General features: G+C 46.8%; 1 protein-coding gene across 1 annotated transcript; it reads left to right on the forward strand.

The window, feature by feature from the left end:
* The first annotated feature begins 665 nt into the window (after positions 1-665).
* On the forward strand, positions 666-24,659 carry BVES (blood vessel epicardial substance). Its single transcript, XM_061989747.1, has 7 exons — positions 666-888; positions 2,861-2,985; positions 10,556-10,743; positions 11,841-11,949; positions 13,791-13,958; positions 17,011-17,152; positions 24,402-24,659. The coding sequence occupies exons 1-7, from the start codon at positions 666-668 to the stop codon at positions 24,524-24,526; spliced, it is 1,080 nt and encodes a 359-aa protein (XP_061845731.1). The 3' UTR covers positions 24,527-24,659.
* Positions 24,660-25,155: the final 496 nt, after the last annotated feature.

Raw genomic sequence — 25,155 nt, forward strand, 5'->3', positions numbered from 1 at the left:
TGAGCCCACCAGTGACAGTGGTAGTGCCTCTGGGATAACAGACTTAATAAGGGGAAAAACCCCTGTGCAACACCAGCAACTGCAGCTGGAGAGGAGTGAAAATGTGAGAGCAGCAACCCTACAGACACTAAGGTCAGTGAAGAAGGAAGGAAGGAGATGTTCCAGACACCAGAGCCAAGGTTCCCCTGCAGCCCTTGGTGCAGCTCATGGTGAGGTCCTGTCCCTGAGGAGGAAGGAGCTGCAGAAATGATGAACTGACCACAGCCTCCATTCCCTGTGTTCCTACATCTCTGTGGGGGAGAGGCAGAGAAACCAGGAGTGAAGTTGAGCTCAGGCAGAAGGGAAGGTGTCTTGAGATTTAGGTTTCTATTTCTCATTAGCTTTCGTTGTTCCAATTGGGGAAATTACTTTCATTTACTACCAAGTCAAGTCTCTTCTGCCAGTGATGGTAGCTGCTGAGTGATCTTCCTGTCCTTACCTTGCCTCTCAAGCCTTTGGTTATATTTTCTCTGCCTTCTCCAGCTGAAGAGGGAAGTGACAGTGTGGCCTTGGTGGGCACCTGACATCCAGCCAAGGTCAACCCACCACAGTATGTCTAATATATTTCAGTTTAAGGCACAGTGATTTATTTTCCCCCCTTCCCTCTCATTGCAGGAGTCTGCAAGATGAATGCTACAGCAATGAGCCCACTCACTGTTACCCCACTCAGCTTTATTCCAGACTTCAGAAACGCCACTGCTGTGCCTTTCAACGAGACTGCGTGCGAAAACTGGAAAGAGATTCATCACCTTGTTTTCCACGTGGCAAACGCTTGCTTTGCAGTTGGACTGCTCATTCCAACTACTCTGAACCTCCACATGATTTTCCTGCGAGGCCTGCTCACCATAGGTAGGAGCATTATTCTGGAGAGGTTTGCAACCTTCCTGTGACAGAAATCAGCTTGTGGTCGTCATGGAGCTCTCTCCCGGTCCCTTCAATTCACAGTGAAGTTCCAGCCCATACTGATGGTTGTTTGACTCTGAGGGTGTTTTTTGTTGTAAGTGGGGGTCTGTTATGACCCTCACAGACCTTTTCTAGAACAGTTATATGTCTCTATGCTCTTAACTTCCCTAGTAATACAGTTTACATCTTCAAACCTGCATAGATGTCAACTAGAAAGCAAGTGGCCCCCATTTACTTGAGACATGACTGACCTTAAAGTTCATTACATTCCAAATCATAGTTAAGTTTTGGATCCTTGAGACCTTAATTTTAGCTTTCCAGTATGTACACTGACAGACATGTCTGCAATAGAGGAGGTTGACGCTGATGTTGCCCTTTGTGTTCTTCAAATGTGGATTCAAACACATGGCGTGTGTGGCTCATCAGTGTGATTTCATACACGTCTGGTACAGTCTGTATGCTCCTGAACTTAGATTCCCTCCACCACTGTGGTCATCTGCTGGTACCAAAATTGGGCTTCAGAGGAAAAACTAAATTTGGCATGGTTGAGACCAAGCAAGCATGGTTTCATAATACTCTTGCAGTCCCACAGCTACTTCAGAGCCCCAGCCCTCTGTATGGGATGATGTCTGTGGTCAAAGGAGAAATGAGTGAGTCACTCCAGATTAAGAAAGATAAACCTGGGTGTATCACAGCACAGCACTTCGAGCATGCTTATCCCATGGAACTGACCCATACAGTTGTGTGATGTCACTTTGATGGTTGAACTTACAATGATCTTGCCTTTTTCCTATAATAGGTAGAAAACCAAACTTAATAAGAACCAGACTACCCAGAGGACCAAGGGTCTGAGTGTTGCAAGACATTTTGTCTGTGCAGTTCCTGTTTTAAAAGTAATAGGAGCCCTGTACTTGCTGAGCCTGCCACTTTGGACCTTGGGTCTTGTTGCATTTTGAAGAGATAGGGAATCAGTTTTTTGGAGTGAAGTGGCAGCTGGAAGCAAATTTATTCTGTGGGCAACAGAAGCAATGAAGCCTGGTTCCTAGGAATGTGTCCCCTTTACTTTGACCCTGCTCTGCATGGGGTTTTTCAAGGCTTGTTTTCTGATCCTGGCCAGTGAGAGTGGGTAATACCGAGTTTGTGGATTCAGAATCATTTCTGAGGAGAAAGAGGAAAAGGACACTAATTTGGCACCTTCTCCTTTGCTGCCTTTGCATGAAACTTAAGGGAAAATATATCTTTGACCTCTGCAACCATCTCTATTAGTTATCTGAGAGAGACTCACTGATGCATAGCCAATCATTTGATAAGCATTGCCTTTGTACTAAAAATAGTATCCCCAATCACACAGAATGAATAATGGCAATTGCCTTAAAAGATAAGGCAAAGCAGAGCAACCAATGAGAGTAAACATTTGAAGTTTTCTGTCACAGGAGAGAAGTCAGGTTCCTGCTGTGACCTCAAAGTGCAGCACTGGCACTTCCTTTGAATTGTCAAACATATCTCTGTATGACTTCAGGAGACTGTTTTTAGGCTTTTGTTTGTCTGTTTAATGCAATACTAGTAATAAAGCTCTGTGACCCACTTTGTTTGTATTAAAGATACAATCCTCCCTTATCCCATTTTTGCTTTCTGTGGACTGCACCTTTCTCTTTCCTCAGTCCTGATCTGAATGATTGTTGCTCCAGTATTGCACCCCCATGCAATAGGACTGCAGTCTGCTCTCAGCCTTCTCCAAGTGCCTCTTTGTGGCGTTATAATGATTAGCTCAGCTATCAGTGCATGTGTTGATGCACAGAGCCTAAAGCTTGTAGGACATACCACTGTTCCCTTGTGCTTACACCCAGTGTGTGTGCTCTTCGTGACTTTGTGAGCATTGTTCAGTGACATTTAACCTCCTCTTGTTCAATTTCCACAGGGTGTGCGTTGTTCATCATTTGGGCTACACTCTACCGTTGTGCCTTGGACATACTGATCTGGAATTCTGTGTTTTTGGTTGTCAACCTCTTGCATTTCATCTTCTTGGTGTATAAAAGAAGGCCGGTACGTATCTTGGCTAAATGGCCCCAGCAGCCTGAGGAGCAGCAAGAAAAGGGGAGTTTTGCCCATGTTTGCACAGCAGGTCATGAGTTAGACAGCAGTTCTTTTGGATGAAGTGAAGCACTTCAGGGAGGATCATAGACTCATAGAATGGTAGGGGTTGGAAGGGACCTTTAGAGATCATCCAGTGCAAACCCCTGCCAAAGCACTTCCCACCTAGATCAGGTCACACAGGAACGTGTCCAGGTGGGTTTGGAGCCTCCACACCGTCCCTGGGCAGCCTGGGCCAAGGCTCCCTCACCTCAACAATAAAATAGCTTTTCCTTGTGCTTCAATGGAACTTTTTGTGTTCAGCTTCTTTCCATCACCCCTTGTCCTGTCACTGGATACAACAGTAAAAAAGTGCTGTCCCAACCTCCTGACACCCACCCTTTAGATATTTATAAATGTTAATAAGATCCCCCCTCAGTCTCCTCTTCTCCAGACTAAACAGCCCCAGGTCCCACAGCCTTTCCTCATATGAAAGATGCTCCAGTCCCCTGATCATCTTGGTGGCCCTGTGCTGGCCTCTCTCCAGCACTTCCCTGTCCCTCTTGAGCTGAGGAGCCCAGAACTGGACACAGGACTCCAGATGAGGCCTCAGCAGGGCAGAGAAGAGGGGGAGCAGAACTTCTCTCAACCTGCTGCCCACACTCTTCTTGATGCACTGAGGACCCAGACCCTCAGTGTGATCTCCTGCAGTACATACTTATCTCCTCAAACTCCACATTTTTTAACAATGATTTGACCTCAGAAGTTTTGGCTGTTGTGCCTTGGTTTGGGGGTGCTTTTGGTGGCAAGGAAAGGATTGCATTGTTTCTCTGCAGAGACACCAGAAGTGGTGTACTGGGGGTTGTGTGTTGTTTCCCCACCGTGCCACTCACAAGAGTACATGTGTGCAGACATCCTCAAATAAAGTCTTTCTAAGATACTTCAGATTGCACATTCCAGGTCAGTGGTTTTTTTCAGTTAGGAGTTTGGGAGGGCTCAAACTTTCCTAGTTTGCTTTTAAGTCTTGAACATCCTCTGTGGTGTGCAAGGAGACTGATAAAATGACAAGTGCCCTGATTAGACTTTTATTTCAACATAGAAACCAATGCTGATGTCTGTTTGTAAGTGAGCTTCATATCCTGCTTTGCTGACAGAGTGCTTTATCCCATAAGTTGTGTGCTGCCACAATCCTTTTCAATGCAAATGAGAGGTGAGATGCTGCTCACCTTTTTTGGACATGTGTGGGACTTGGAGATAAGCAGCAGAGTTGAGTAAGGTGTGGGAAGAGCAGTATTAAGATGATCCATCCTTCTATCTCATTTAGTGCATTCATTGAGTTTTGAGGGTCACATCTGGGAATTTTGCAGCTCCTTTTCTTTCCCTCCCAAGGATGCATTGGGATAACCTTATTCAGATACACTCCAAAGGCACATTTGGAATGTGTTCCAACAACACAAGATTCTTTGCCCTACCTTCAGCTAAATGTATGCACCAATAGAAAATCAATTTATGCTGATAGAGTATACTGCTGCCTGAATAATCTTACCTCTGCAGAATGATTAGCAGCCCAGCCTTCTGTTTGTGTGTGCTTATCAAACCCAGATAAACTTTGAAATAACAGTTGCTGTTATAGTGCCAGTCAAATATTGATGAAGTGATAAGTGTTAAAAGTGGTAATAGTGCCTTCTGTAGCCTCCAAAGGCTAAGGCACTGATGTTTATAATGTGAAGATTGCAGGGGTATATATGGAGTTATATTATCAGCAGAATAACTCTGCCCAAAATCAGACACAGCCTGGAAGTGTGTGGCAGCTGGTACAAAACAAAATCTAGCTAGAAATAATCTCTTCACCGAGTAAATAAAGCCTGTGCAAGAGAGCAGCTGGGAAATTAGCAACCTCCTCCTTTCCTGGCAAGCCATCATCAAGCTTGACTTCTGTCAGACCTAGAAGACAGCTTAAATGATGATACTGAACTGGGGACAGGGGCTGCACCCCAGAGGCTGTGCTGCCATCCAACCAGCCCTGGACAGGCTGGAGGGGTGGGCAGGGAGAAATCTAATGCAATCCAACAAGGGCAAGGGTGGAGTCTTGCATCTGGGAAAGAACAACCCCATGTACCAGCTCAGGCTGGGGATGAACTGTTAGAGAGCTGTGCAGGGGAAAGGGAGCTGAGGGTGCTGGTGGGCAGCAGGATGAGCATAAGCCAGTGCCCTCGTGGCCAAGGAGGCCAATGGCAGCCTGGGGTGGATGGGAAGGGCTGTGAGCAGTAGGTGGAGAGAGGTTCTGCTCCCCCATTGCTCTGCCCTTGTGAGACCACATCTGGAATATTGTGTCCAGCTCTGGGCCCCTCAGTTCCAGAAGCACAGGGAGCTGCTGGAGAGAGCTCAGTGCAGGGCCACAGAGATGATGGAGTGGAGCATCTGCCTTGTGATGAAAGGCTGAGGGAGCTGGGGCTCTGCAGCTTGGAGAAGACTGAGGGGTGACCTCATTCATGTTACAAACCCATCAAGGGTGGGTGTGAGGAGGCTGGAGCCAGGCTGTGCTCAGGGATGGCCAATGACAGGACAAGGGGCAACAGGTACAAGCTGGAACAGAAGAGATTCCAAAGGAGCACAAGGACAAACTTGTTCCCTGTTGAGGTGAGGGAGCCCTGGCAGGGGCTGCCCAGATGGGCTGTGGAGTCTCCTTCTCTGGAGACATTCCAACCCAGCTGGATGAGTTCCTGTGTGCCCTGCTCTAGGTGGTGCTGCTCTGGCAGGGGGGTTGCACTGGATGAGCTTTCCAGGTCTCTTCCAGCCCTTGAGATCCTGTGGTAATGTAGAGCCAGTGAAGCCAGTCTCTGCCAGTTTGTGTCTGCAGTCAGCTGCCAGCCTAGCTTCATAGGGTCACAGGTGAGATGCACTTTATTGCTGCTTTCTAGAAGTATGAGGAAAAAAACCCAGAATGGATTCATAGTGGTGTAAACTGTAAGGCAAAGGAGAGCTGGAGCCTGGCTTCAAGAGATTTGTATTCCTACCACTGCAGGTGGTGTCTGAGAACTGGGGGCACTCAGCTTCTCTGAAAGCTGCTCTCTGTATACCTAGTTCTGTGGATTTAAACTATAGCTGAATTTGTATGGAAACAGGGTAGTATCCCAAATAATACATGAATCTGTTGCAGACTGTGGTCAGCAAGCTTATTTGAAGTGATGTCTGGTAGTCACACACGTCTCCTTAGCTGGCACATTCTGTTTATTATCAACCTGAAGCTTCTCTTGAAGTGCTTTTCCTGTACAGAGCTAGAGAATGGAGGAAAAAAAGAAAAAGAGGTTTTTAGGAACTCATTTTTCTGTCTGCAACTATTGTATTGCCCACCTCAAGGTCGATTTCATTTAGTCATGCTCACAAATGATGTTTTTGAGGAAAAAAAAGGGAATCAAAGAATGATCACAAGTCAGTCATATCAGAGAATGAATAATGGATGTGTTCTGTTGTGAGATACTTGTTTCGTTAGATGGAGCATGCAGAATAGCAGTGAGATTCTCTTCTGACCAGAACATTATTTCTGTGGCTTTGTTTGGGGTTGTTTTTTTGACTCCTTGGAGCTTTGCAGGTTTGACTCTTTTTAGGCTGAGTGGAAGCTGAAAGAGTCCAATCACTGTGTGTACTGAGCTGTGACTCGGAGCTCTGGCAGCACCCCAGAACATTTCAGCCACTGCTGAACAAAACATTGCACCTAGCCGTGTGGCTCCCTGGGAGCATGACCCACAGGCATGGCTGGAGGAGGAGGCAGCTGTTTGTAAAGGGGGAAGCAGCTAAATTTATCTCTCTGGTGTCCAGCCATGATCAGTCTTTTAAGAAAGTGGTTATGCCTGCTTCTGTTTTGAGTGTTGCAGAGGAAGACCACGAAACCTGAATTACGTGCTAGTTCAGGGTTTGCACTAAGGCTCCGGGGCTGGATCCTACCCTCGTGTCTGTGTGTGCTTTGTTGTAATTCATCAGCCTTGGAAACCACTTGTGTGTTTATCTGAGAAGGAATTTCCCTGAGCTGCAGTGGCCACGTATGAAAAGAGGTGCAAATGAAATGGCTATGCCTGTTAAAAGCCTGTTGGCAAGCAGTCATCAGCCTTTACAGGTATGTGGAACACCTTTGAAACCAAACGTTTCAGGGCAATCCCCAGCACAGTCCAATTGCTCTTCCCAGTTTAAGTTTAGTCCTTGTTTCATGCTCTGAGGCACTGATGGCTGTGGTGTGAGGAACATGCAGGAAATTCAGAGCCTGGGTTCCATGTAAATGTAGTCACTGGTGGAAGGTTTAATTAGCAACTGATTGGGTGTGAGCCTGGTGTAACCACAGGTCAAGTGACAGACTGGATGTAGATATATGAGCCCTGATGGCATGAACCTGTGGGTGCTGATGTCACTGTGAGGCCACTCTTCGTTGTCTTGGAACAGTTGTGGCAACTGAGAAGTGCCTGAGGAGTGGAGGAAAGCAAATGACACTCCTTTCTTCAAAAAAGGGCAAGAAGGAGGACCCAGGAGCCTGCAGACCAGCCAGCCTCACTTCCATCCCCCAGAAACTGATGGAATAGCTCATCCTGGAAACCATTTCTATGCTTGTGAAGGACAAAAAAGTGGTTGGATAGATTCACCATGGGGACATCATGCTTAACCAGCTTGATAATGTTCTAAGATTAAATGAGTGGCCAGATAGATGAGAGTGGTGACTACTGTCTACCTTAATTTTGGTAAGGCATTTCAAGACTATGTCCCATAAAATCCTCCTAGAGAAGGTGTTGAAGCAGGGGCTGGGTCAGGACACAGTGAGATGGATTGAGGACTAGCCAAAGGGCTGGGATGAGCATGGTAATCAGGGGTATGGAGTCTAGCAGTGTAACCTAGGGGTCAGTGCTAGGCTCAGTCCTGTCTGATGTCTTCATTGATCTGGATGATGGGGCAGAGCGTACCCTGATGATACAACACTGGGAGGAAGGGCTGATGGGCCAGAGGGCTTGTACCATCTGGAGGGACCTCAGCAGACTGGAGCAATGGGCCAACAGGAACCTTATGAAGTCTAACAAGAAGTGTGAAGTCCTGCACCTGGGGAGGAATAACCCCATGCACCAGCACACGCCAGCTGGCACAGAAAGACATGTAGGCCCGAGGTGACAAGTTCAACACGAGCCAGCGATGTGCCCTTGCAACAGAGAGGCAACAGTACCCTGGGCTACATCTCCTGAAGCTTTTCCTAAAGCATTGCCAGCAAGTTGAAGTAAATGATCCTTCCTGTGTTCAGCACTGGTGAGACACACCTGGAGTGCTGGGTCAAGATCTGGGCTTTTCCAGTGGAAGAGAGACTGGGACATAGTAGAGAGAGTCCAGTGAAGATGATGAAGGGACTGAAGCATCTCTCCTCTCAGGACAGCTGGGACTGTTTAGCCTGGAGAAAAGCAGGCTCAGGGGAATCTTACCAAAATATCTGAAGACAGAGTGCAAAGAGAGTGTGACCAAGCACTGGCACTGCTTGTCCTGAGCACGCAGTTGTGGCATCTCCATCCTTGGGGATATTCAAAAGCCATCTGGACGTGGTCCTGTACAGCTTTACTTGAGGTGACCCTGCCTGAGCAGGGGGGTGGACCAGATGACCTCCACAGGCCCTTTCCAACCTCAGTGATGCTGGATTGTTAATCCTGTGATTGTTGTTAATCTTGCCTGGACATTCATATTCTTCTCGTTCCTGACAGCACTTCTGGGGCAGAGGTGTGTCTACAGGAGGAGGGAGACAGGTTGGAAAATGGTGATAGAGGGCTGAAGTAGATCCTCTTGAGGAGGTAGCAGTTCACATGTCATTAAAGTTTATATTAGATTTGTTGATCTATCCATGCCAACAATGCTTTAGCACAGTTGTGGGTCATAAATGTCCACAATGGTGGCAGTTTTGGAGACAGGTGTTGGTGTGTGCTTCACATGAAGGCAGCTTTACAGATCTCAGTGTTTCATAGAGCTGCCTGCAGTTTTCGTGGTTTGGGGCTGTCTGGGGAAACAGGAGAAGCCTGCAGGTTTGGGATATCCTTTTGTTGAGCTGCTGTGGAAATGTGAAGGCTGGGAAGCCACAAAACGATCACAGCAAGGCCACACAAGCAGCTTTATCTCTGCTGTTGAGGGATTTCATAGCACACTGTATACTCCTGCAGGAGTGGCCATCCATCTCTGCCTGTGGGACTGTCACTCCCAGAGTGATTCCCATGGCGTTCCGTGGTCTGTGTGTGGGATGGAGCACAGCCAACGGCTGAGGCTGGCTGTGGAACACTTCAGATAGGCTTCCACACATCTGGAAGGTTTCTGCCTCAGTTCACTTTGTACTATATTTAAATAATCTTGAAACCTTCTCAGTTTTCCCAGAGCTTTGTGTTGGGCTTGATTTGCTGTTTCTCACATGTGTGATCCTGCTGAGAACAGCTAAGGGGGGGACTTTGGATGTGAAATACATGTATTGCTTAGGAGCCAAAGAGTGGTGTTTTCACCCTAGAATGCTCCCCAGGGAAGCAGGTTGAAGCCCTCAGGGGCCTCCTGCAGTCATTTGGGGTTCTCCACCTCCTTCAGCCATAAGATGACCAGAGGTTTCTTGATTCCCACTGTTGGCTGCTGTCAGAGGAAAGGTGGCTCCCAAACTCCCGTGCTGCTGCCTTCTCTCCTCCCCTGTTCTTTAATTGTGATTGAAAAAAGAAATTCCAGGCAATTGTGTATACTTGTATTCTCATTTGTTGGGGTGCTGACTCCTTCCTTCTTTTTCTGCCTTTTCCTTTCCCTTCTTTGTATAATTTATCTTTTCATTACATGTGCTTATTGTTGCAGTTTGTTTCCCTCCCAGCAAATGTGCAGGCTTTGTTCAGGCTGCCTGTGCTTTCAGGGAAGCCAGGACACTGTCTCATTCCTTTCTACCTTCATTCAGGAAAGACTTAGCACTTCAACCAGCTTCCTTTCCCTCGGTGCCACTGCCTGAGTTTGGATGGGCTCCTAGATGGGGGGTGTTCAGGTGGCAGTGTTGTCCTTCCCCTCCCTCAGCACGGTTGATTTCAGTATCATCAGTTTGTTTTTCAAGACTCACAGTATTGTTTTTCCACTGCAAGTAAGCCAAGAAGCTCAGGGATGAAAGGGGCTCCCAGGAGAGCCTGAGAGATGGCCAGAATGAGGTGTGCATCTGGTGTGAAGAAAACACAGACAGCTTCCTCTTTTTTTCCTGTGAAAGTAAATCTGGCCCAAGTCCTGTTTGCTGTTGCATCAGCAGAAGTTTCAGAAGGCTCCTTGTGTCTGATATAATGTGCCACCTGGATGGAATAGCATCCTAAAACACCAGTGTGCCAACCTGGCTGCTTTTAGGTCAGGTTTTGGTCACCTTGTTGTGGGCAGTGCTCGTGGATAGACATCACGTATTTATGACTTGTCTCCTTGCATAAATGTGGCAATATTCCTCAAATGCAAAAGCTAAACCATGTGTGCAGGCTTGACCTTCTTTGAACTAATGCCTCTGTGTTTATCAGCGTCTTTTGGTCTCTCATTCTAGATCAAGATAGAGAAGGAGCTTAGCAGCCTCTACAAAAGAATGTTTGAACCTCTCCATGTGCCTCCAGAGCTCTTCCAAAGGCTGACTGGGCAGTTCTGCAACATTCAGACTTTGAAGATGGGTCAGGCCTATGCTGCAGAAGATAAAACATCAGTTGACGATAGGCTGAGCATCCTGCTGAAGGGGAAGTAGGTTCTGCACAGCGTGGGCACACGTGCTCTGTGTGACGGTTCAACAGATGAGGGAGTTGGTGGGGTTTTGTTAGCTTTTTGAATGTCACTGGCCTGCAGCCAGATGTCAATAGGCATAGGTGATGTTGTGACACTTTCCAAGTGACAATGATATCTCTTACAGGAACATATTATGTTTCCACTTGTGTCTGCAGCTAGCTGCATGGATTTTAGCGAGAATCCCGTTTGTGTGATACCAAAGGCAGTGTCTTCCTGAACAAGGAAAGAAATTTGAGTCTTGGATATCATAGAATCATAGAATGGTAGGGGTTGGAAGGGACCTTTAGAGATCATCCAGTCCAACCTCCCTGCACAAGCAGGGTCACCTAGATCAGGTCACACAGGAACGCATCCAGGTGGAAGCCCTCCAAGGAAGAAGCCTCCACACCCTCCCTGGGCAGCCTGGGCCAGGGCTCTGTCACATATGAGTCATATTTTCCAGGCATTCTCAGGTTTTAAGGTTAAAGATTGTTGTGCATGAGGAAAGGAAAAAAATATCCCATCCAGTAGCTTTTAAAACAACAGGGCTATTGGAATTGCTTCGTTACACACGTCTGTGCGAGCAAAGAGGGGCAGGTGCACTGCCCAGAGGCTGGCAGGACCCGAATGGGAATGGCTGCAATGAATGCCCATGGCCAGGCTGTAACCTTGAAGCTCTTAAGTTCTGGCCAGTATTTTAACCAATTTCTGATGACAGCAACAGCGCCGTCAGGCTTCAGCATTTTTCTTGGAAGTCATCAGCTGCTTGTTCCTGCACAGCTGGTTGTCTAAAGGAGGCTGGGCTCTGGTCTGGCTGTGTAGCATCGCTCTGCAGACCCTTTCCATTTTGAAGCTACACACCACATTTGGCTACTGGAACTGGCTGGCAACCTGTTGTGCTTGGAATCAGTTTATACAGAAAGCAGGGTAGCTCTGGGGCTGACATTGCAGAAGATGAACAGGTTTGTGGCCAGTTACCTCCTGCTTTACCATTGTCAACAATTGCATCCAAATTTAGATTGACTTAATCAACCTCCGTGGCTTTACAGCATTGCTTCCCACGTTTCTATTTGCAGAATGAAGGTTTCTTACCGAGGGCATTTCCTGCACAACATTTACCCCTGTGCCTTCATCGACTCTCCTGAATTCAGGTCCACGCAGATGAACCGGGGTGAGAAATTCCAGGTACACTTTGGCTTAAAAGTCTCTGGGTGTGAGCTGGTGAGATCATTCAAAAGCAGAGTATCAATTGGGTCAGCAGTATTTGGTTTGCATGGTGTTGCCAGCTTTCAGGGTCTGTTGTTTCACGATAGACCACATCAAGAATCAGTTAAATGCTGCAGCTCAGTACTATGGTGGTGCTTGCTGAGCAAGCTTTTGCTGTTCTCCTCTCTGTTACTCTTTCCAAGTTTATCTTGTGTCAAGAGGTTATTCAGAACAGATACATTTGAGAGATAGCTTTACTGGAGGAAAATATAAATGATATGAGCAGAGTCATGGCTGGTTCAAAAACAGAAGAGGGAAGATAATGGTTGAAATACTTGGTGTGACTGAAAGGAAGGACTAAAACTTCAGGCTCTGGGAGTTTGAAGCTAGTATTTATCTGCACATATTAATGCTTCTGTGATTTCCAGAGTTGTTGGAGCAACATAAGGGGAAAGAGATCACGGTATTTGGAGCGAAAGTAGGCACACAGGGAACAATAAGGGTGGATGTGTCTAGCAGTGTAATTCTGCTACCGCATCAAAGGATATGGTACACTGTGGCTTGTGGGGAAAAGTACCAGTAGAGAATTTATTTCTTCATAGTACTAGGATGGCTGTTTCCCTGCCTCTCACTTGTTCTTTACCTGAGATGTGTAATAATGCCGGGCTATGGCTGACTGAGTACCTCCATGCTCATACCCTGCAGGAAGGGGAGGTGGGACAGCAATGTGGACTCTAAAATCAGTGATTGATGTCATATGTTCCAGTCAAATGGCAGGCTTAAGGCCAAGGAGAGAGGATTGTCCAGCTGTACTCATTTCACAGCAGCGAGACCATTCAGCATGGCCGCTCTCTTGGCACGGCCCGTTTCTCTCGTAAGCTGCAGGAGATGAGCAGCTCCCTCTGAGGGAAAAAGGCTCATACCTCAGCATCAACTCATACCTGCCTTAAAAATTCACCCAGATGCAATCCCTACCTGCTGGCAAGGCCAGCCAGTTCTGCCCCAGCCCGTGTGCCAGTGGTGCAGACTGGGAAGTCAGAACCCATGGGTACCCGGCAGCTCCCCAGCATTTCTTAGGCTGGATATTTCTCTGTAGCATCAGTTTGTAATAGCAGGAGAGCACCTGGTTTCCTGGTGTCAGAACAGGCTGTAGAGTGTCACCAAGCAGTGCAGGTTTCGGGGGATGCTATTGCCCTCTGGCGGCACAGGGGGGTGAACCTGGCAGGTCCAGCTTCTCTGCAGACGGTGGAAGCTCCTCTGCAACTCTCCAGAGCTGAATTATCAGTGACAGAACAAACACAGCCTTAGCTCAGCTGCTAGAAGGTGGTACTTGTGGGACCAGCAGGGCTGACAGCGAAGAGACAACAGTGAAAATATGTTCTGTAAATCACTGTAAACTCTCTGATGGAGACCTTTGGGTTAAACCAGTTGTCCCTGTTTGGTGACAGTGGCATAAAATAAACCCAGGCATCCTGTAGGCCTGTTGGGATGTATGTAGCATCATGGCTATAGGACTGACTTTAGTATGTAAACCTCCTCTAACATAAATGCCTTTATGGTTTGGGAACTTAAGGGAGATTTTCCCCTATTGCCTCCCGCAGGTTCTCTGAGAAAACAAGCTGGCCATGCTGCTCAGCTTAAAACAGCTGAGATGCTTTGTGTTTGCAAATGTCACGCTCTAAGGAATGCTGAGTATTGGAGTTTCCAGAGTTACTTTAACTGTGGGCACAACTGAAATGTTATCACTTGTTTTAAGTGTTGGAATACTCTCTGTTTTAAAGCAAAAGGGGAGTGCTGATGCTCAGTGTGTGTTTTCTCAGGTCACCATCATTGCAGACGATAACTGCAAGTTTCTGTGCTGGTCCAGGGAGAGGCTGACTTATTTTCTGGACTCTGAGCCATTTCTGTATGAGATCTTTAAGTACCTTATTGGCAAAGATATTACAAATAAGCTCTATTCGTTGAATGACCCCACCTTAAATGACAAGGTAAGCAACTGAAGTTTCATTTGGGAGTTTTCCTCCCCCACACAAATGCATTGTTGCTTCAACTTTGAATCATCTTAAACAGCCTTTTTTTCCACTGCTGCTACGGGCTGCTGAGTTCACACTCATTGCTTTTCAGTGCCAAGATATGAGTTGGTGCAGTGTATTTGTCAGAACCAATGTTGGTTCAAGTTAGCACAGTAACCTGCAAGAGAGGTTGGGATTCAGAACTGATGCATAAGTATTTCTAGCCAACTAGCAGGCATGATGGCCAGGAGTTTAAAAGGTACTTCTCCATGAGTATTCTTGCTCATTAATCCTTGAAGAGTTGGCTTGCTGCCCCCAAACAACTGAAGAATAATTCCAACACATGTTCGAAGGCTGCAAATACAAGAAGAAGAGAATGTGAGGTTGATGTGATGCACTTAGTGAAAGGAGGCATGAAATACACATAAAATAGAAACACATGTAAAATGTTTGGTGTTCTGAGTGTAAGTTATTCCTCTTTCCATGTGGAGGATGTGTGTCTTAGGCGTCACAGTGAGTGCTCTGGGTACAGCCATGGATATATAGAGATGAATTTGTTTTCCTTTCATTTTGTCTGGTAGTTACATGGTTTAGCAACATTTGGTTGGTGACTTGTCTGTGACTTATGTGGCTTTTTATTATTAATGTGGTGGCTGTAGGGGCCTCATATAATTTGCTTGAAGGACTTCCACCATCACCTATGAAAAGCTTTGTCATTTTCAATACAGTGGTTTTGCCTTCTGTCTGTATTTAACTCACACTGACTCGAAGCAAAAACCCTTCTCATCAGATTGCCCAGGCATATCTCCCAGTATAGGTTAAATAGTAGCTTGTGCAAAGGTGGAGTGTACTAGTAAAGGATCTGAAAGGAATGACTGCCACTGCTACTGTACCACAGACTTCAGCAGCTGCAGCTTGTAACATCTTTGTGGCTAATGAGACATTGCAAGCTTCCTCAGTTTTATGCTGGCTATAGAAAGAGCAGAGAAAGAATTGCTGGAGAAACAATTTAACAGCAAGGAAGCCCTGCTCAGTCTCCCTTAGGTCAGTGAAACAGGGGATGATGCTGCTTTGCAGTCACATCCTCAAAACTGTTTTGGGTCACTGCTTCTGCCTTACTAATGCAGCAAGATCAAAATGATCTGGTAGAAACATACCATCTGTGAAATGCATTTTATAAAGCCAGTGGTTAAAGCTGCAAAAGAAAATAATGTCAGGGGGAAGGTTCTGTATTAAACCCACATCTAACAGACAGTGCTTTCTGGAGTGTGGCATATGAAGGGAACATGCAGCCACATGCCTGCTGTGTGTGCATTCAGGCTGCTTCTCCTGGGAGGCTGCTGTTCTCCTCACTTCTCACCTTGTCTTGTGTTTTTCTTTTTTCCCCCTGTCTTTTTTATTCCTCTTTTTTTCCCCCAATTTTCTCCTTTTCCTCTGTTTTACTCTCCTTATTTCCTCTTTCCTTCCCTCATACACACGGCTGACAGCATCAGGGCATCACATGTGGCGTACAAAGTCATCTGCAACAAACTTGTGCTGACGACTTCTGGCACTTGGAGAGCTTCAGCACCAGTCTAAATATTTCTTGAAGGGGAAGTGTAATGAGGCACTCGTGGTGATGTTGTAATTGATTGTTTTTAGTGAAAGGCCCTTACCATATGTTCTGAGTATTAAAAAACCCACCAAACTTTGCCCCTCCTTTGGCTTAATGCCTTAACTTCATCTGAACACTGTGACTTCTACCAGGTCTTTGTTTTTAGTGGCAATAGTCACGTGAACTATAGATTCTTGTAACACAGTCACTTGTGTGATAAAACCCAGGAGTGAGCCTTTGGGAAACTTGTAGTACCTTTTTATTGCTGCCCACCTGAAAATCCTGTTGCACAAGCCCTTCTTACATAGCATAGGACAAGAGCTGCCTGTCAAGTAAGCTCTTCTTTATTTCCCCATTGCCAGCACCCTGTGGGCATGTCACTGCTCACAGGCTTCCTTGCCAAATACACAGTGTTGGTGTCTTTAATGTCCCTCTTTAGCTGGTGACGCTCTCGATGGAAAAGGTCGTTCTGCACACAGGTGACATGCAGGAGAACAACTTGAGGGCAGGTTATTCACAATTAAGACAGCTGTAAGAAGCTAAAGAGTGTCAATGCAGTGCATAGAGGGAAGCAGGATAAAGGCATCCATTTATTTGCAGGGAACCTTGTGATTTTCTCCTAGCTATGGGGATTGTCAGTGCTGTTGGGAAAACAGTCATTCCTCTCTGCATGGAACAGAATGCTAATTCATGAACTCTCAAGTTCAGCGAATTACCCGTTATGCTTTTGTCATTGATTACTACCTTTTGCATAGACCTAAAATAGCATTCTGGCTTTGCAGTAGTGCTTAACAAGGTATAATGTAGAGTTTCATGTGGATATTAGAGTACAAAGACTTTGCAGAAAGACTATTCAAAGCAAATGGAGGCTCTTCAAGCCATTTGACAAGCAGAGGACAATGTTCACATGATGCATTTAGTCTGCCTTCAGTAAAGCCAAGGGCCAAATGATCATCTGCTGGGAAGGAATAACCTTCACTGCTTTCTAACATGATGAAATGAAAAGCCAGGCAAGTGAACAGGTCTGTGCTGAGATACAAATGGCTAAACTCTCTCTCTAGCATGCTGGCTCGTTTAGCAAGGACCAGGCTCATCATAAAGGCTGTGTTTAATTGCAGAGCATCATACCTGAATAGTGAATTACCAAAGAATGAAACTGAACCTTTCCCTAGGGAAACACATGAAAAGTCCAGTGAAAAACAGGATTAAAATGGAATCATTAGTCTGGAGCTTTGTGCTTGTCAGCGTTCCAGTTCCAGTATATCGCTGGCATCTTTAAATCAATCCACACTGCACAGCGTGGTTCTTGGTTCACGGATGGTCAGAGCTGAGACCAGAGCACCTGCTGCAGAGGGAAATGTTGGTTCCTGCTTTTGTTTTAACTTAATACCTTTTAAAAAATAATTACTTTAGTGTTACTTCTTTGTTTTTCAGGCTTCAAAGAAGATTGACCGTCAGCCCAGTCTTTGCTCCCAGCTGTCGGTGATGCAGATGAGGAATAGCATGGCCAGTACCAGCGACAGTGAGGATGGCTTGCAGATGTTTCTCCGTGGGACGTCCTCTGCATCCTCTCTCCGTGAGTGCCTCAGATCCTGCATGCCTGTTTTGAACACAGCTTGGCTGGTTGTAAGAGGTGACGGTAGCACTCCCGTTGTCTTCAGCGGGAGCAGCCCATAGCTTTGTGGATGCTGCTGTACAGCAGCTAAGTGTAAGGACCTGTCTCTAAGCAATCGGTAAGATGCATAAGGCTGGGTGTGCTAACAGAAGCTACTTCATCTAGATACTGGCAAAACCCCAGCGTGTATTGTAATACTTTTTGGCATCATGTGAATGTGTAGGCATGATATGGAATGTTTACAGCAGTGGGGCAAAACTGTGAATGTAAACGGCTGCCACAGTGTTGTCTCCTTTGGTCTGACTTGTGCTCGTGGAAACTGCAAACCCAGACAGAGCTTTTTCCCCCAGCAGCTTGGTGCTCTGCATTTTCTCCTGAGACAGTTTGCACTGGCAGGTTTGGAGAAATGTGTTGTACAATAACTATTTTGATGCCACCTGGAAAATCTCCAAAGAGCCTGCCAGGCTCTCCTCCCCTGTGCTGTGTATGACAGGAGTAATACAGAAAGGTGAAAGGAGGGAAGAAGCCTGACCTTTTTTGCTTTTACTCTTGGGATTTATTCCTTTATGGAAACCCTCTAGATGATTTTTTTTCCCTAGGCTATTGTTATTTTTTACTTTCTGTTTTCCTGAGTCTTAGCTTTGACAGTAGTCTGAGCTCAAAGCAGCTTTTGAACCAAAAACCTCAGAAGATGCTCAGTTTTCTCATTTGTCGTAAGCTGTTAGTTTAATGGGGTTTCAGACCATCAGAGTAGGATTATTTAGTTTTATTTGGGGAATATATATATATATATATTTAGGAATTAGAATTCAAATATATGAGGAGGAAAAAAAAAATCACTTCCAGTTATTTATAATGGGTAAACTCTGCTGAGAAGGGAAAGTGATTGAAAGCACTTGCAATTTCCAGTTTGATTGTGTCTTTTCCATTGTGTTCCTCACAGTTCTCATCCAGGAACTGCTGCAGACTTGGAGGGGCCTGTTTTCACTCCTAAACAGTGGCATAGGCTGCAGGCTCAGACAGATGGAGGCAAGAGCCCTGCTAGTGTTGCACCCTACTAGAACATTAAGGATGACATCTGGCATATAGTTTGATGACAATTCCAGTGTTGTTTCTTTCTCCTCTGTTCCCTGAAAGGACTTTTAGAATCACAGAACAGCTGAGGTTGGAAGGAACCTCTGCAGATTGTCTAGTCTGAACCCCTGTTCAAAGCAGGATCAGCTCCAGCAGGTTACTCAGGGTCATGTCTAGTCAGGCTTTGAATATTTCCACAGCAGAAGATTTCACAGCATCTCTGGGCAACCTGTACCAGGATCTTACCGTCCTCGTGGGGAAAAAGACTTCTCTATTGCAGCTCATGTTGTCCTTTGTTCTTCAGTGCATGCCTCTGGGAAGTGTGGCTCTGTCTTCTTCATAATTTCCATTAGGTAGCCAAAGACAACAGTGGGGTCCCCTGAGAACCTTCTGTTCATAATGCTGAGCACACCCAGGTCTTGCAGCCTCTCCATGTCCCTCACATGCTCCAGCCCCTGACCATCGTGGTGGCTGTCCACTGCACTCACTCCACTATCTCCATGTCTGTCTTGTATGGGGAAGCCCAAAAGTGGACACAGCATTCCAGGTCTTGTCTCACAAGTGCCACATAAAGGAGATTAATCTCTTTTATTGGCTTGCTGATATTGCCCAGTGTGTGCTGCTGCTGTGGCCCATTGTGTGGATGGGCATTTTCACTGCAGGGGCACTCTGCTGGCTCGTATTCCATGTTGTGTCCAGCAGGACCCCCAGATCTGCTTCTGCAAAGCTGCTCTCCAGCCAGGTGACCCCCAGGCTGTGCTGCTGTGTGGGTTTGTCATGTCCCAGGTGCAGGAATTTGCCTTTGTTGAACTTTGTGTGGTTTCTGTCTGTTCTTTTCTCCCGCCTCTGACTAGCTGCCCTACCCTCTGGCCTGTCAACAAACAGCTGCAGTCCCTTGTTGCCTGTGAACTTGATGGGAGTGCACTCCATTCCATCATCCAGCTCATTAATACATGGACCACTGCAGGCCTTGGTATTGGCCCTTGAGGGACAGTGCTGGTGACTAACTGCCAGCTGGGTTTGGCACTGCTGTTCACCACCCTGTGACCTCAGTGAGCTTTTTACCCAAGCTATAGTCCGTGTACCCTGCCCATATGTCACCTATTTGGCTACAAGGATTCTATGGCAGGAGGCTGTGGAGGGCTGTGCTATGTCCCAGTGAATGACATCCACTCCCTTCGTGCACAGAGCCCAGCATGTCACCACAGAAGGTGATGAGGCTGGTCAGGCACTACCTGTCCCTGGGACATCCAGGCTGGCTGTTCCCAGTCACCTTCCCATCCTGCATGTGCCTGGGCACGGCTTCCAGGGAGACAGGCTCCAGAGTCTTCCTGGGGACTGAGGTTAGGCTGATGGGCTGGCAGTTCCCTGGGTGCCCTTCCTTGCCCTTATTGAAAATGGCAATGACATTTGCCTGTCTTCTCTCCCCTGCCTGCCACGGCCTCTCCAAGGTGGTAGAGAAGAGTCTTGCAGTTGCATCAGCCAGCCCTCAGCACCTATAGGTGACCTAATTCCTAATTTGCCTGAGCTGATTCCACCTCAGAGTCTTGCGTTTGCCTTGTTGACTGAAGTGGTCATGCTTGGGCCATGCTTCTGTATTGCCCCCAAGCAGCTCATCCACGCTTCCACTTCATCTGTGTGTGTGTGTTTGAGCTCCCTCAGGACTTTCCTGTTCGTTGATGCCAGCCTCCCACCATGCTTGCTCAACTTTCTGTACACTGGAGCGGACTGGTTTTGTGTTTTGAGGACTGTCTCCTTGAAGATCAGCCATCTGCCCTCGGGTCCTTTTGCCCTTGCAGGCTGTGTCCCATAGCTTCATGCCAAATAAGTCCCACACTCTCCTGTTCTCAGGTCCAGGGATGATGTAACTCTACTATTTGTCTTGCACACTTCTCAGTATCTTAAACTCCAGCAGCCCCTGGATGCTGCAGCCAAGGTGACCATCAGCTCCCTGATGAGTTCTTCCTTGTTGGTCAGTGACAGGTCCAGCAGAGCACCTCTCCTAGCCGGCTCGTCGATCACTTCTGTGAAGTTACCTGCCACGCTCTCCAGAGATCTCCTGGACTGCTTGCACCCAGCCCTCTTGCCTTTCCACCAGATGCTGGGGTGGATAAAGTTCCCCACAAGTACCAAGGCCTGCAATTGTGAAGCTTCATCCAGTTGTCTACAGAAGGCTTCCATCTGCTTGCTCCTCTTGATCAGGCAGCCCTGCCACGAAGTCTTGTGTGTTGCTCTGTTCTCTGGTCTTTACCCATAGCTCTTGACCGGCTTCTCACCTGTTCCACAGCAAAGCTCCCTGGCAGTGAAGCCACTCTTTTGCACTGCCTGCCCTTGGATGAACTTGCACCCTCAGAAGCCTGAAGGAAATTGCACAACTGTGTTTGTGCAGTTGGGTAGAATTAAGATTCTCTTTCAGGCTCAGCAGCAGAACACTGACACTGGTATTTCAGCTTTGGGATCTAAATGTGTGACATGTTCAGCTGTAATGACGTGACTCCCTGAGACACCTCCATGCTCAGCACAGACTTGACAAACACAGCTTCCCCCGTTGTACTTGGTTTGTGTACCATGTTTCCTGATGTGTGTATGGGGTGTGTTTTCCCCAGCAGAGGGGTTTAAGTGTCTTTTGTGTTCCAGAGTTGCTCAGTCTGACAGCAGTTGGTGTCAGACACCCCAGGAAGTACAAGCCTTTCTTCTGCTGTGCACTGGGGTCAATGCAATGCCTCTGACTTCTGTAAAGAGCTGATGAAAGTTCTGGGTGAAAGGTTATTTATCTCTCTAAACTGTAACGTTTCAATCTTTCCTCTTGCCAAAGTAGCTTGTTTATTCCTGGGTACGTTGCCATTGCCAGTGAGGGGTTTGCAGCCCAGGTGAGCTCTGATTAAAGGTTTGTGTTCCACTGGGATGCTGCCCATGTATGCACTTTCTTCTTTTTTTTTCAGATCACAGGGCAAAGTGACCAAAAAGCTGTCGTTTGCCTTCCCACTGCTGTGTTCCCACAAACCTCAGTGCAGCAGCCAGCCTTTTGGTTTTGTTTGTTAAGGTTTGGTGTGAGGAGCATACCCTGCCAGCGCTGTTCCCCTGGATCCTCCTTCTGCAATCATGCAGCCGTTTATTTCATGAAGCAACCAGCTAACCAACCCCCTGAAAACACCCAAAACCTCAGAAGATTTAGTGAGGAAGCTTCCCTGTAGAGGAGCAGTGTAGGAGTACTGCCTTGTCATTGCTAGGTGGTTGATTGTTATGTGAACAGAAGCTCCCCATTGCAATATCTGATTAGTACCATATCAATAAGATTTATTCCCCTAATTTCCATAGACTTGAAAAAAAATGAGCATTTGTGGTTCTGTATAATCCAGCCTTTTAGGACTGTGCTTTTGTCTCTGCTGCAGACAATAAGCTTGGACCCATTTTTCTCAAGGAACGGACGTAAAACTTTTCTCAAAGTGTCTAGTGAAAGAGTGCAAATACTGATGACTGACAACTGTGTTTTGGATCTAACTAACTAAGAAACCCAACTAACTCTTTGCTTTTATGTTAAGGAAATAACCAACAAGAGTTCTATAATGCTTACGGAGTGAGTCGTTTGCAGCATGGTGTTTTCTGTTGATAACATCACATTAACTCAGCAACCAGCCTCAGAAAAGGTATTAAGGTGTGGGGTTTGTTTGTCACCTGGTGCTTGTGCTTGACATCCATCTCTGTGTGATTTGTTGGTTGATGAAATCGACGCGTCTGTTTTGCCAAGGTTTGAGTGAAGCAGGAGTTCGACCTAACTGCAAGAGCAGCTGCACCTCAGTGACAGTCCTTCAGAAAGCATTTTGGTATCAGTTTGTACTGAGTCATTCTACTGCTTGATAGCAATTCACATACTTACTAGTGACACGGTCTCTTGCTGTGCTGCTTAGATCAGTCAGACTTGCTGGTCTGTAAATGATAGAATCACAGCATGGTAGGGTTGGAAGGGACCTTTAAAGATCATCCAGTCCAACCCCCCTGCAGAAGCAGGGTCACCTAGATCAGGTCACACAGGAACGTGTCCAGGTGGGTCTTGAAGCCCTCCAAGGAAGGAGCCTCCACACCCTCCCTGGGCAGCCTGGGCCAGGGCTCCCTCACTCAAACACTGAAATAGTTTTTCCTTATGTTTAAGTGGAACTTTTTGTGTTCCAGCTTCATCCCATCACCCCTTGTCCTGTTGCTGGCTGCTATAGAAAAGAGGGATGTCCCAACCTCCTGACACCCACCCTTTAGATAGTTATAAATGTTAATAAGATCCCCCCTCAGTCTCCTCTTCTCCAGACTAAACAGCCCCAGGTCCCGCAGCCTTTCCTCGTATGAAAGATGCTCCAGTCCCCTGATCATCTTGGTGGCCCTGTGCTGGCCTCTCTCCAGCACTTCCCTGTCCCTCTGGAGCTGAGGAGCCCAGAACTGGACACAGGACTCCAGATGAGGCCTCACCAGGGCAAAGGAGAGGGGGAGCAGAACCTCCCTTGACCTGCTGCCCACACTCTTCTTGCTGCATCCCAGGCTGCCATTGGCTTCTTGCCCACGAGGGCACATTGCTGACTCATGGTCAGTTTATTATCAACCAGCACTCCCAGGTCTCTCTCTGCAGAACTGCTCTCCAGCAGGTCATAAATGTGTGTAAATGTGTGTTTGCAAACTTCTATGCTGAGTAGGGATGTAGAAGAGGCTTGATTTGGTAATCCTTCTGTTGCTGTTATCTCGCTCTGTGTGCTCCCTGTCTTACACTCAGCTCGTGGATAAAAGCAGGGTTTCATGGGAAATGCCATTTTAATAGGTGTTTAAGCTTAGGTCAGAGAGAGAGTGCAGCAGAGTAGTGGATGGAAGGCAGGAGTTTGGAATCAGGATTGGACTTGTGAACATCTGTGCATCTGGATCAAGGTATCAGCAGACAAGGGGTTTTTTGTATTTGGGGTAAAAGGAGCATGCCTGTGAGCAAGCAGCTTGACAGTATTAGACCAAACAGTGGATCCAGTTCCACAGACTTAGGGCTTCTTATGTCTGGAGAGAAGTAAGCCCTGTTAAACAACAGAGAACCATCCAAAAAATGGTCATAACCTACTAATAAAGCAATGAAAAAGTGCTGAATTCCAACATTTTAAAACTGGTGTGAATATCCCTTTATCAGAGTAGATTTGGGATGCTTAAAAGAAAAACACTAATACAGTTCTAGCATGAAAAGTTCTAAAAAAGCTAATTCTGAGCAGTGTTTGTGTGAGTGAGAAATGCAGTGACACAGCCACCTGCTGCCCCTGCCTGTGGGTAGGGTTTTGTTCTCTGTGTGTGCCATATGAAACACAAAGGAGTCCTGCCTCATGCACAGGCTTCCTTAGCAGAGTAGAGCAGCAAGGATGGCCCTGCAGCGACAGCTGCCTTGTGGCTGTCGGTATTTGTTCGAGGGAAGTCGAGTTTCCAGCTTGTGTACAGACAATCTGTCACACAGGACAACTGCTTCTAGCTCTCTTCTTCTAAACTGGTGTTTCAATGACTTCCCCAGTCTTTCTGGTCAGCGTGTGCTGGCTGTTTACCAGCTTGTGCCCTTGGGGTGGTTTAACGCTGGGTGGTACCGGGACAAAAAGTGTCCGAGCGCAGAAGCAATGTCAGAGTGAACCATAGGAAATAAACCTCTTTTGCTGATGTTGAAGGAGCTCTCTGGTTTAACCTCATGCTGAAAAGCTAGCTATAATAGACTGGCTTGCAGCAGTAACTTGTCCACAGCCTCCATGTAACATCTTGCCATCAGGGGCTGCTGTGTGCGCTCCGCTCAGTTTTGTGAGTGGCTGCTTTTCTAAGGGATTGTCCTAGAGCAATGAAGCCACTGGCAGTCAGAAGTGGCAGCCTTCGCCTGTTAGTCGTGTTCTCTTGCAGTCAGGGTTTGCAGAGGGGAGCTGCAGGGCTGGAGCCTCAGAGGTGTTGTTGGCTCGTAGCAGCGTGGCTGCCCCACCACCAGAACTTCCCTCATGCCTGTGGCCAAATAACAAAGGAACCTTCACTTTTGCAGTCCCCTGGTGAGGGAACTAGGGCAGGACCGTTGGATTGTGTATGCCTTGGCACAAGGAGCTGTGGGTACGTGCTGTTAAATTAATGGGTGGTTTCTTTGTAACCGTGGCAGGCCCAGGCCGGACCTCTCCTTACCTGAGAACCTCAGCAAAAATGAAGCCAATAGAAGAAACTGTTGAAGATGATGTCTTTGAAGCACCATCTGCTGATAAGCTTGAACTCCAGCGGCTCCCTTAAACAGACGTGTCCTGGGGAGTATCAGAGCTTGCATAAAGCTCCAGTGCAAGGGGGAGAAGCTGAATCTGGGAGGAACCTGAGTGCTAAAGCCACCTCTCCAGGTCTGAACGTGGCACAGCAGACGTCAGTGGCTTCCAGGTGGGAATGTTGCATTTTGTCTCAATAAAACAAATAAAAAGTTGGAAAGGTTGGGTTGTTGCCTTCTGGACAAGAGTGGTTGCTTTATTTCTGCTTGGACTCCTGGCAACGTAAATTTAGCACTAAGGGCTGACTAGCCTGACATTTCTAGAGGCTTATTTGGTGGGGAACGTCCCCAGTTTCATTTCCAAGGTTTCTCAGGAGCCTGTGTCTCGGTGTTTCTCAGCCAGAGGTTTTGAAACTGTTTCCAAAGCCGTCATCTACTGTCACTGTTGTGAAACAGAACACAGACTCCTCTGGTCCGTGGGGCAGGTGTTAGAGGGGTAGGTATTACTCCCAGCCTGTCTGCTTGACTCTGCAGTTGTTACAATGGCTTCAGTGTTAATTTTCCTTGGACAAATATTTACATTATTGTAAATATTTACATTTAATTGACATTAACATTTACATTTAATGTTGCCTTTCCAGCCTCAGCTGTCTCTTTGTTAGGT

The sequence above is a fragment of the Colius striatus genome, chromosome 2 (assembly GCF_028858725.1).
Source record: "Colius striatus isolate bColStr4 chromosome 2, bColStr4.1.hap1, whole genome shotgun sequence".
Classification (NCBI taxonomy): domain Eukaryota; kingdom Metazoa; phylum Chordata; class Aves; order Coliiformes; family Coliidae; genus Colius; species Colius striatus.